The sequence below is a fragment of the Liolophura sinensis genome, chromosome 11 (assembly GCF_032854445.1).
Source record: "Liolophura sinensis isolate JHLJ2023 chromosome 11, CUHK_Ljap_v2, whole genome shotgun sequence".
Lineage (NCBI taxonomy): Eukaryota > Metazoa > Mollusca > Polyplacophora > Chitonida > Chitonidae > Liolophura > Liolophura sinensis.
Genome location: NC_088305.1, coordinates 19,370,633 through 19,383,611, shown reverse-complemented (window position 1 = coordinate 19,383,611; position 12,979 = coordinate 19,370,633). Strand labels below are relative to the sequence as shown.

Sequence of the window (12,979 nt, the reverse complement as noted above, 5' to 3'; positions counted from 1 at the left end):
ACCCTGGGCACAGTGTTAACTGTCCACAGTCAGGGGCACAGTGTTAACTGTGCACAGTCAGGGCCACACCTACAGATAGGTATAGGGAAGAATGGAACTTTAAAGCAAACTTGTCTGCAACAAATGAACATGTATGTACTTGGGGTACGTCATACTTAACAATTGCTCACTCAGTTTTCTTGCTACACGGCAAGTCCATGCCGCATAGTGCAGCTGAAGTATCATGCCAAAGACACCACACATGACACCCCACCCAGTCAAATTATACTGACACCGGGCCAACCAGTTCTTTTTCCTTGCTCCAACCTCTCATTGCTGAGCCCAAATTGAGGCAGCAGAAAGTACCTTTTTCTTTTTAAGTTTTTGACCTGACCCTGGTTTAATCCTTGGGTCTCCCAACTTCCAGTTAAAGCAGTCTTGTACACAGTAATGCATAAAAGCTGTGGTTGTCACGGGTGATAAATGGATGCAGTTAAAGTTGTGAAAGAGTACAAGTTCTGTAATCAGCCACATATTGAATAGGTATCGGAAAAGGCTTTTACACATGGTCATGACAACTTGAGGAAAATAGCATTTCTACATTCACACAGGGTGGTTACTGTTTTGTGACGTTTTGATTATTTTGGATTTATCTGATTGGTGTTTTACGCCGTACTCAAGAATATTTCACTTATATGATGGCGGCCAGCATTATGGTGGGAGGAAACCGGGCAGAGCCCGGGGGAAACCCACGACCATCCACAGGTTTCTGATAGGCCTTCCCACTTACGGCCCAAGAGGAAGCCAGAATGAGCTGGGCTTGAACTCACAGCAACTGCAGTGACGTTTTGAGACTGAGACAAATGTGAATTAAAGTGTACAATTCACTGCCCTGCCCTTTAGGATGGGGTATGACAATCAGACACTGTTCAAAACCAAACCAAAAACAAAACGCCTGGTAAATGCTTGATAACCTTAAACATAAAATCTTGTGGTCCATTCATCCAACTCCAAGTTCTATAGCCTCCCTCCAATACATGTACATGTCACTCTTCTGTCAGAAAAGGCAACCAAGTCCTCTGAGTGGTGATCAGCAAAGGGTAACTATGTGATGAATATAAGGAAATGAAATGTATTCCTTCATAAGACTCATCTGCACATCAAGTGATATATGTTCATCTTTGCAAGGTTTGCTTGACGTATTTAACTCACAATTTCTCAATACCCGCAAGAACTGTCCTGCAAAGAGGAGTGTTTAAGCAGTTCTGGCCAGATGTCATAGCTGATTGCCGTCAATAAACACAAACACTCGTCTTGAACAAAACTGAGTTCACTCACCATAACCTGTGCAAGCTCCTCTGTTATCCTCATAAATGTACATGACTGGTCATTGCACACTGGCTGAATCACCTTTCGAGCTGTACTTTAGCTCATTGAGACTGAAGTCTTAGGCTCTATTCTATATATTTAGAGATTTACATTTGTAATAAATAGAACTCTTGCTGACATCTGACAATAAAATACTTATATTATCTTGGTTTCAAACTGACAATTTCAGAAACATAGATTTGGTGGTAAGGCTATGAAGAGCTCTCCTATAGAAGACACATCCATGCAAAACTTCGGACAATGCATAAAGATCTGACACAATTACACAGATTATAATACGCCCCCCGCCTTCCAAGAAAGAGAAGTAAAAGTGATGAATTTCGTAATTTATTGGGCCTGGAACATCCCCTACGTGTTGTTGTGCCTTACATATAAGCAAAACCTGAGTTACATGTAAATATATGCAGCATTTTTTGAGATACCACCTTTAACAGTGATTTTAATCCACAAGAGAATAAGTCATGAATTCTGTAATTTGCGGTAATTAATATCTGCATAGAGAATCAGTGATGAAACCCCTCCCTTATATTATTGTGCTTTACGTGTATGTATAAACTGAGCTGAATACAGGCAGTGCTTTTTGACCTATCACCCTAACATTTACCTTAATACTGATTCTAAAACTACACAATACGCTAAGCTGTGAATTTACTAGCTTACGGTAATCAATACGCACAGAGCACATCAATGATGGATCATTCCTCTCGTGCCCAACCTGTATGTAAAATCTGAACTCAGAATATAAAATACTTTCTAAAATACCCCAGCGCGCTCTAACCATAAAGACACCGAAGCAGTCCACGTGCATTACAAACAACGTGATCCACTGCCAGCAATGCCCGAATTCCAGGTGGAACTTTAATCTTCCCTACACAACAATGCATCAAGGAGACTCGTTCAAAATATAGTGAAGATTCCCCTTACCGAGGAGGTGCGAGTCCTCAGAACAGATCCTTGTGTGTAAGTGTCGTAACACACGCATCAATATACAACAGTAACAGCGAGTGACTGAATGCTTGAGGTTTAACGTCGTACTTAACAATTTTTCAGTCATATGACGACAAAGGAATCCTTAGATTGCATGTAATGTGCCTCCTTGTTGCAGGACGGACTTCCACCACTCTTTTATCTAATGCTGCTTCACTGAGACGACTCACCGAAGGCAAGTAAACCACCCCACCTGAGCCATTATACTGATTGTCACTGCATTATCCCCTTAATGCTGAACGCCAAGCAAAGGAGTTACAACTTCCTCTTTTAAGGTCATAGGTGTGAGCCGACCTAGGATTGACCCTGGATCTACTGCCTCCCGAACCGGATGGGGTCTACCAAGAGTGCTATGGAGGCAGGTCTATCAGACTGACATGTAGTGTACCTTTCCACCGCTGCTGTATCAAATACAATGATTAAGTACGATTTCTGGCGAAAAAATAATACCTCCCGCTTTAGTGTAGAATGACTGATACACAAAGCGAGGACAGAAACAATGAAATCTTTCATGATGTAAGCATGATGAAGTGCTTAAGTCACACTTAACTGAAAACAATTTTTCAGTCATATTATGACAGGAAGTCACTACATGTAGGTTTGTTTACACATACTGTGTCTTCTTGTGAGTACATGCTGCCAAAGCTCTGCCACCACTGAAGTATGTGGGTATGACCCAACCAGAGGAAATCTTTCTGAAGAGTTAGAAATGTACCATGCCCAACATGACTTCATTGGAATCAGTATCAAGCATGCATGGAGATTTACACATGTAAGTGTTAACATATACGTGTGCAGCCAAGTAAGCACATTAGATGTATATCTTAACAGTATCATCTTTATCTTTAAGAGCCTTGTTCCCAGGACTAAAAACAAAGATGCCTTACCTTTGTGAGAGTGTCCATCAGAGCTGTCGACTCCAGGGCGTTTTGACGAGGAGGAATTCTGACTAGAGTTCAATCTGTCTGAGGCCGTCACAGTTGAAACTGACAAATACAGGACACGACTCTCAATCATCACAAGTGTATAAATATAAGCTGTATTGCCCGCTTAACGGTCGAACAAGTGAAATTATTACAGGAATTCTTATTATTTAATTTATTTGATTGTTGTTTAATTTTTCACTTATATGAAGACGGTCAAATTTATTGGTCGGAAAACAAATTTTCTCACCAGAGAGGTACATGTACAGATATCTACTCCATACTGGTGGACGACAAGTGATTGTTGGCTGCGTTTCATTATCAAGGCCCAAATGTCAATATAGGCTGGGAAATCCACAAATTCCCTGTACCTGGCCAGGTTTGAACCTGCATCTTGTGTGACCTAATGATCTCCTTAACTACTTCTCTACTGCTCACTTCCCTTAACTCACACAATAGTAGGTATTTTATTCCATGCCAACAGAAAAATGGAACACTATTTTTGAAAATTAGCACTGTAATTGATCATCAGCCTAACAAGTTGACTTATCTTCCAATATTAGTTCATAACTGGTGAGTAAACTTATTATTTATTCACTATCATATATTTGATTCGAGTGGGAGGAAACCAAGCAGTGCACAAAAACTCACAACCATCTGCAGACTTCTGACAGACCTGCAAGTACTTGTGTGTTAATGGACAAATGCGGATTCAAGTGACGTGCAATCTGTTACCACTATTCGCTGAATCCCATGGGTCTTGTAATATTTAGATGAAGTCAAATACATGTACCATTTATTTTCTCATCAGTTCAGTCAAACATACCATATGTGAAATGTATAATATTTGGTACTAGTAACCAAACGAGTGAAGCACATGTACTTTATAATCACTGTGAGCAGAATGTACCAGAACGTACCTCTGTATTTTTTTATTTCCACGAACTTTATAAACATATATAAATTTTTTAAATTCCTCATGGTTTACGTGGAAATGAATGAGTAAATACAATTGAAAGATAGCCAGCAATCTGCAAGATGGGAGAGAAGTGCAGTTAACAGAAGGCTCAACAGTGCCACAAGTGCACGTTGGCATTTACCACGTACTGGACACCTACATCCAACTACTCTATGTATGGTAGTTCTTGAGCGGACCATCCCACAAGAAATGATCTTTATACACAGCATGCATGTATGCAAATGCATATATATTTATATATATAAAGTCGATATTGTGGATATGGCAAATATGTGTGCAACAACAACAGTGTCAACACCTACAACATGGTGTACTCTGAAACTATGAAGAAAATGTTCAGTGAAGTACATGTAACTGTATAAAGGAAATTTCATGTGGCCATCAAAAATATTCAACTGCTGACTGAAATGCATAATTTAATAACTAGCAGACATAGACAGCTGAATTTCCTAGGACTTCATCAACAGGGGAGTGGCAAGGATGTAAACAACCCATTCCTGTTCTGAAAGATAAAGAAATATTTGTGCCAACTCAGTACATGAAGTCTAGCCGCTGAGTGGCAGCCATGGAGTGACCTTGGCTAGTATTTGCAGATGTTGCAGCAAGATGTCCACGCCACATGCAAACTGCAGTTACATGCACTTCCTCAAATATCTGCACTTCACTTCGTCCGCACTGACAGATTACACATTATTAGCACAACAAATGATATAACACTGACTGGGTTAAATTAGGTCCTCCTGAAGGCCTTCCAGCATAATTTCCTTAGATAATTAGGCACAGACAGGTCAAACGATTTGGGGATTTACTTCAGGGGAAAAAAAAAACAACAACAACGTCGTTTGCATAAAATACTTTCGTCCCAAATTTTTGCCGAAGGCCCCCCACAAACCATTGTGCCTAAAGGTAAAATGACATCCCTAATGATCATATACACAGAAAATCAAGCCATCACACATCAAAACTGCACAGTCACCACACGAATACCAGATCATATGATTGTCCACGTATGAGATTCCAAATTCTACCTTCGTGGGTTCTCACTTGTGAAGACATCGGGGATGCAGCCATTGAGTTCCAAGATGGCGGTCCCCCAGTCGGGCTGCTGTACATAGTGGCCAAAATTTCGCCAATATTTCACCCAAACTTCGCCAAGTTTTTGTCCCGTCTAATCCATCTTGATGTTCTTTGTCGCCCTCTTGGGTTGCACAAAAATTAAAAGGGAAAAAGGGCGAGTTTTGTCCGTGTGTATTTATGGACTTCCACTTCGCAACTTACTTAGTTGCTCGCGCACCCGTCTGACGTCACGCGCGAGACCACGGCGACACAAGTCCGTTTACTCGGTGACAGAGTTTCCCCCATTATCTTACATCGCTAAGGAGGCCAAAATTTACCGTGGCTAAGAAATATGTCCTTGAACTGAGATAAAGGTATGACAATGCCCAGCGCAGATTTTTGCATACGTCGTTCATCAGCTGAATTTTTCGGAATATTTCGGCATATGTCGTTTTGGGGGAAGCCCTGTGTATGTCATAATTAGAACGGGATTCCCTTGTAATAAAATAAGGCGGGAAATTGAAGGCTGGCCGATTACAGACATGTGACTTGCGTTCAGGTCCTGTTTTCCCGAAAAAAAAAAAAGAAAGAAAAGAAAAGACACTTGAGAAAGGATTTTTTCTCAAGGTACAGCGAACAAAAAGTGGACGCGCACCTTTTACTCCATTCTGTGGTGTATTTAAACAGCGGTAACAAAGAGACCACACCAACGCAGGCCATACCGGCGGTTGGTCGTCTACGACACGGGACTGGGCCTATTGGATTGTATTCACCGTATCACCGTATATTCTCCCGTGTTTTCGTGTAATTTCTGTAATAATTAAGTAAATAAACAAATATATACATGAACCGGATTGCGACAGTCTCATGTTAAGTTTCTTGTTGCATGTATATATGGTGAAAGTTGGACCTCCGTGGCTTACTGCTTCAGAGTGTTACAGCGCAGCACAATGGTACAGGAGCCACGCACCTACGTGATCCCTGTAAGTTCAAGTTCAGCTCACGCTGGCTTCTTCTCTGATCGTACGTGAGAAGGTCTTCCAGCTATCTGCGGATGGTCGTGGGTTTCCTTCAGGCTCTACTCGGTTTCCGTACATATACTTGTTCCCCCTGTCTCACTTTGTACAAGACAGGGAGAATTTGATCCGGCATGTAGGAAATGCAAAGTATATACTGCACCTCCAAAAATTTCAGTTCTATCACATTTACTGCACTAAACTGGATAACATAGACTAGATAAAAATCATTACCTCTTAATAAAACAGATTAAGTGCCTACATGGTTGATTCTTATTTATCAATAACTGCGCCAGAGTAAATAGTCCCATACAACATTGACACCTCTACAGTTTAGAGATAGATTCCCTGGTTTTCGTAAATAACGTGAAGTAAGAAATTATTCAGAATTAGAGTACGAATTTTGAAATTCTTAATTTTCTGTCGATCAGATTAAGCTCTTTTATGAAGCAGTGGACATAGTGAAATGACTTCGCTTAAGGCTTTCATCAATGGCTGTCGTATAAAGCTGGTGTTCCAACTTTTAAACTCGGAGCTCCAGTATTAAGCTTTGAATCACGATTCCTATACTCGGCGTACTGACTTTTTATCTTTTAAATAGTTTGTCAGTTTCCGACTCCTTACTCTTTTAGACCCCACGTCTAATTGGCTGAAAAGTCGTCTCTACGCAATGTAGCCTACATGAAGGATCGCAGAGCTCCCGGCAGCCCTTGGGCCCTCGCCTGTATGTGCTGGGGGTAAAGTTTCACTAATTTTCATTATGTTCACTTTTAGGGGTCTATACCCTCTCCAAATCCCATCCCTCAATGCCCCCAAATGGCTAATATGTCATCTAGGGCAATCTAGAGTAGCGGAGCTAACAGGGAATAGACGGCCCCTTCCCTAATGTGCCACTTCTCCCCGTCCAACCCCCCACCCTACCCACATTTTTTTTAATTTCCTTCCGATGAAGGATGAAAACCGTGTCTTATTTTGCCTCTGACAGTGTCTCGCAACAGTGAAACATGATGACTTTGAATAGCGAGTGTTCTTCTCAGATATACGCTCATACATATGCATCTCACACAGGTAAGCCCTATATATTTTCCCATGTATGTGTAGATGTAATTAAACAAATAACAATTAACAATACCTAAAACCGCGTGGCATGCGGTTTCAGCGAATTGAAGCCCAGCTCATGCTGCCTTCCATTCCGGTCGTACGTGTATTGGAAGGTCTGACAGCAGCCTGCGGATGGTCGTGGTCATTTCTTCGCCATCCCCCGCCTCCCCAACCGGATTCTGCCGGGCATCGTCCCACCAAAATGCTGACTGCCGTCGCACAACTGAAATATTCTTGAATACGACGTATTATATAAAAATCAAATAAAATTAGAGCAAGATAAGATTATCCAAAAGCATAATACACATAGTTCTATTTTATCGTGATACAATGCTCAGTGTTCCCAATACAATGCGTATTTTTTTTTCATTTTTGTAAACCTGAATGCATTCGCCGAATGGACATTTAAACCCACTATTTCAAGAAAAATACGGAGTTAGTGAGTGAGTGTTTGGGGTTTAACGTCTTACTTAGCCAGTTGTATGACGACGAAGGAATCCTTAGAGTGTATGTAATGTGCCTCCTTGTTGCAGGACAGATTTCCACTGCTCATTTATCTAGTGGTGCTTCAGTGAGACGACTTACTGAGGGGCAAGTAAACGGCCCCGCCCGAGCCATTATACTGATACATGCCAACCAGTCGTTGCCCTATCCCCTTCATGTTGAACGCCAAGCAAGGAAGCTACAACTTTCTCTTTTAAAGTCTTAGGTGTGACCCGACCCAGGATTGATCCTGGATCTACCGGTCCCGAAGCAGACGTTCTGTAGACTGCGCATGCTGTCGGGGCTGGTCCGCAAAATATAGATGTGACGCCACTGAGACCCGGTGGTCAACACCGACCACCGCAGAATGTTATGTTATAAAACCATTTTACTTTGTTGGAAAAATTCTAAAATGAAAAATAGAATCATTTTTCTGGACATGCAGTGTTAAGGTCGTCCAGTCAAAGTGCCAAGATACAATATGCACGTAGCTCTGTCTATTCATGCCTATAAGGCATCGGGATCCCCCTTCCATGAGAGTTTCTCGATCAGTTCAGGAAACAGCTGACGTCAGCTATTTTTTTTTTTGCAGTATTTGTGCAACATAGAGCTTTTTTTTTTAGAAGAAATATAAATCACACACTGCTGTCATCACTTTTCTGGTTTAACTCTTCGACATATCGTAGTGATTTACACCATGCTTATATTCGTGTATAAACCAGGATTCTTATTTATTTCACCGCTCTTTTACGCCGTACTCAAGAATATTTCACTTATACGACGACGGCCAGCATTATGGTGAGAGGAAACCGGCAGTCTCGGGGAAAACCACGATCACCCCCAAGGTTGCTGGCAGACCTTCCCATGTACAGCCGGAGAGGAAAACCAGTATGAGGTGGACTTGAATTCACAGCATCCTCCAAGTCCGGTACTTTTGCATTGTTTTTAATGTTATTGTATATAAATGTTTTTTTCCAACAATTTTTTTTTTTGCTTAAGCAAACACTATTTCTTAGCTGAGCAATTTAAAGTTTCTTCGAGAAACGCTCCATGATAAACTTAAGCGAAACACTGCAGACTTTAGCAATTTACTGAACTAAAAATTACTTATTTATCTACTTGACTGCTTAGTGTTTTGCGCCGTATACGCAAGATTATTGCACTAATACGGCGCGGCGATCATCATGGTCGGAGAAAACCGGTCAAAGCTCGGGGGAAACAGCGATCTGCTGAATTAAGAGTGTTCGTGAAACTGGGCCCATTTGCCGAGTCGAACCACTAACAGTGCTCATAACAACCCAAGACAGATTGGCTTATTTAAACCTTTGGACAGCCATTTTAAAGTACCAACTCGGCAACTCTTACACTCGGGATGAGTAATTTCAACAGCATATCCTTGGCAAAGTTTTGTTTTTCATACGCATTATGAATTCACATTGCCGTTTTTCAAGGACGGTTCAACGTTGTATCAATCACTTTACTATGGTTACGCATATTTTTGGAAACCAGGCAAAAGGCAGGATGAGGGACAGTCCAGTGAGTGTCAAGATGAAGGACAGTCCAGTGAGTGTCAAGATGAAGGACAGTCCAGTGAGTGTCAAGATGAAGGACTGTCCAGTGAGTGTCAAGATGAGGGACAGTCCAGTGAGTGTCAGGATGAGGGGCAGTGCAGTGAGTGTCAGGATGGGGGACAGTCCAGAAAGTGTCAGGATGAGGGACAGTCCGGTGAGTGTCAAGATGAGGGACTGTCCAGTGAGTGTCAGGATAGGGAACAGCCCAGTGAGTGTCAGGATATGGAACAGCAGAGTGAGTGTCAGGATGAGGGACAGTCCAGTGAGTGTCAGGATGAGGGACAGTCCAGTGAGTGTCAGGATGAGGGACAGTCCAATGTCACGATGAGGGACAGTCCAGTGAGTGTCAAGATGGGGGACTGTCCAGAAAGCATCAGGATTCGGAACAGCAGAGTGAGGGTCAGGATGAGGGAGAGTCCAGTGAGTGTCAGGATGAGGGAGAGTCCAGTGAGTGTCAAGGTGAGGGACTGTCCAGTGAGTGTCAGGATGAGGGACAGTCCAATGTCACGATGAGGGACAGTCCAGTGAGTGCCAGGATGAGGGACTGTCCAGTGAGCATCAGGATGAGGGTCCGTCCAGTGAGTGTCAGGATGAGGGACAGTCCAGAAAGTGTCATGATCCGGAACAGCTCAGTGAGTGTCTGGATGAGGGAGAATCCAGTGAGTGTCAAGATGAGGGAGAGTCCAGTGAGTGTCAGGATGAGGGAGAGTCCAGTGAGTGTCAGGATGAGGGACAGTCCAGTGATTGTCAGGATGAGGGGCAGTCCAGTGAGTGTCAGGATGAGAGACAGTCCAGTGAGTGTCAGGATGAGGGAGAGTCCAGTGAGTGTCAGGATGAGGGAGAGTCCAGTGAGTGTCAGGATGAGGGACTGTCCAGAAAGTGTCATGATACGGAACAGCTCAGTGAGTGTCTGGATGAGGGAGAATCCAGTGAGTGTCAAGATGAGGGAGAGTCCAGTGGGTGTCAGGATGAGGGAGAGTCCAGTGAGTGTCAGGATGAGGGACAGTCCAGTGATTGTCAGGATGAGGGGCAGTCCAGTGAGTGTCAGGATGAGAGACAGTCTAGTGAGTGTCACAATGAGACACAGTCCAGTGAGTGTCAGGATGAGAGACAGTCTAGTGAGTGTCAGGATGAGGGATAGTCCAGTGAGTGCCAGGATGAGGGACAGTCCAGTGAGTGTCAGGATGAGGGACAGTCTAGTGAGGGTCAGGATGAGGGGCAGTCCAGTGAGTGCCAGGATGAGGGAGAGTCCAGTGAGTGCCAGGATGAGGGAGAGTCCAGTGAGTGCCAGGATGAGGGAGAGTCCAGTGAGTGCCAGGATGAGGGACAATGCAGTGAGTGTCAGTGTGAGGGGCAGCCTGTATCTAAGGACACAATATCTGGAGCATTCCTAACACAGAAACTAAAGCATGCCACACAGAGATGAAGCTTCTCTTCTGCATACTCATTTCACTCGGTCACCTAGAACATTCCACGTGTCTTTCCACATAAACTGAAAACTATAGACCGCTTTTCTTTGCATGATTCTGTCGTAATTTCATACTTTATATACTTTCTTAATTCTTTGGTAGTTTGTGTTAAATGTTTGTTTTGGGAATTAGCTTTGATGCTATTAATCTGGAATGTCGATTTTGGTTGATGGCTGGTATATGAATGTGTATTTAAATCAAGGATTCAAGTTAAGTCTAAGACAGCTTCATGATTCTGAGGAAAGGTATATTCTAATAGACTTGACTGAATTTGTAAGTACTGGAATGGCGAATATGACATTTTATACATCACACAAGTGCAACAAACAATAGCCATGCAACTTTCTCCATGATAACTGTAAAAATCACATACGAACACAGCTTGTAATTAATTTCTGCTCGAGGCATACTTTATTTCTGAGACTATCACTTCAAAAACCAATGAAACACATGTAATATCCACATCAGTGAATTTGCTGCCTGCATGATGATAGGTAAACTGAGCATAACATGATATACATTCAATGTTCTTTAGTAGAGCCACCTCACACTGTTATACTGCTTGAGTTATTTTTCACCTTATTATTAAACTAAACATTTTGATTTTTCAATGTTTAACATGACTAATTCTTCAGTTTGCCACAAATGATCCCTGTAATTAATCAACTTTCCACAAATGATCCCTGTAATTGATCAACCTTCCACAAATGATCCCTGTAATTAATCGACTTTCCACAAATAATCCCTGTTATTGATCAACCTTCCACAAATGATCCCTGTAATTGATCAACCTTCCACAAATGACTACTATAATAATAATCAGCCTTTCACAAATGATTACTGTAATTAATCATTCCTCCAGAAATGACTACTGTAGTTATAATCAGCCTTCCTGAAATGACTACTATAATTAATCAGCCTTTCACAAATGACTATTGTAGTTATAATGACTAACTTGTAAATAGCCAGCCTTCCACAAATGATCATTGTAATTAACCAGCCTTCCAGAAAAGATCGCTGTAATTAATTAGCCTTCCAGAAATGATCACTATAATTAAACCGCCTTCCAGAAATGATCATTGTAATTAATTACCCTTCCACAAATGCTCACTTTAATTAATCAGCCTTTCAGAAAAGATCACTGTAATTAATTAGCCTTCCAGAAAAGATCACTATAATTAATCAGTCTTCCAGAAGTGATCACTGTAATTAACCAGTCTTCCACACACCACACTGCTGTAATTAAGAGCATTCCCCAAATGATTACTGTAACTAATCAGCCTTCCAAAGGCTATCATAATTTTCAACCCTGCATTGACAGACCATACTGCATATGTAATTCATCCGGCCACATGTATGTCAAGTTGTATGTTACAGCAATTACTAGTAACAAAGTATACTGAATGTTTTAGTCTACCTCAGTCTACCACTAGAGATTTCATGTTTTCAGCCTATCTCCAGAGATTTCAGGTTTTCAGCCTGACTCTAGAGATTTCAGGTTTTCAGCCTGACTCTAGAGACTTCAGGTTTTCAGCTATCCATTACAGACTTACATTATCTCCAACCTTCCACATGTGAGCTCCTGTCATTCTGTAGTCCAATAAGAACAATTGTCAGTCTTCAGCATTCTACTACATACTAATGCAAATATTCCATCATCAACAAATAACTACATGTACTTTCAGTGGTGACTCCTATAATTCTTAAAGTCTTCCAAATGTGACTCCTGTAATTCTTAAAGTCTTCCATATGTGACTCCTGTAATTCTTAAAGTCTTCCATATGTGACTCCTGTAAATCTTAAAAGTGTTCCACATGTGACTCCTGTAATTCTTAGTGTTCAATACGTGACTCCAGTAATTCTTAAAGTCTTCCATATGTGACTCCTGTAATTCTTCAAGTGTTCCATATGTGATTCCTGTAATTCTTAAAGCCTTCCATATGTGACTCCTGTATAACTCTAAAAGTCTTCCGCACAAGACTACTACAAATACAATAAAGTATGCCTAATTGAAAATTAATATTCA

The 12,979-nt window shown here is 41.6% G+C and overlaps 2 protein-coding genes across 2 annotated transcripts in view; one reads left to right on the top strand and one right to left on the bottom strand.

Moving 5' to 3' along the window:
- LOC135477430 (serine/threonine-protein kinase tousled-like 2) overlaps positions 1–5,530 on the bottom strand; it is a 38,020-nt gene extending 32,490 nt beyond the window's left edge. Inside the window, exons 1-2 of the mRNA XM_064757528.1 lie at positions 5,286–5,530; positions 3,243–3,341 (exon numbers count right to left, since the gene is read on the bottom strand). Coding sequence (XP_064613598.1) covers positions 3,243–3,341; positions 5,286–5,370 — 184 coding nt within the window. The 5' untranslated portion in view covers positions 5,371–5,530. The remainder of the gene's footprint in view (positions 1–3,242; positions 3,342–5,285) is intronic.
- A 733-nt stretch (positions 5,531–6,263) lies between these two features.
- LOC135478152 (cyclic nucleotide-gated cation channel beta-1-like) lies at positions 6,264–10,625 on the top strand. The gene is made up of 3 exons (XM_064758423.1): positions 6,264–6,296; positions 9,365–9,904; positions 10,005–10,625. The coding sequence occupies exons 1-3, from the start codon at positions 6,264–6,266 to the stop codon at positions 10,623–10,625; spliced, it is 1,194 nt and encodes a 397-aa protein (XP_064614493.1).
- The last annotated feature ends 2,354 nt before the right edge of the window (positions 10,626–12,979 follow it).

Bases quoted from the DNA above. Each gene is read 5' to 3' on its own strand.
- LOC135478152 (XM_064758423.1), top strand. From the start codon at position 6,264: ATGGTACAGGAGCCACGCACCTACGTGATCCCT. The intron at 6,297-9,364 runs GTAAGTTCAAGT...CCGTTTTTCAAG, and splicing joins CACGCACCTACGTGATCCCT to GACGGTTCAACGTTGTATCA. The intron at 9,905-10,004 runs GTGAGTGTCAGG...GATGAGGGACAG, and splicing joins TCAGGATGAGGGAGAGTCCA to TCCAGTGAGTGCCAGGATGA.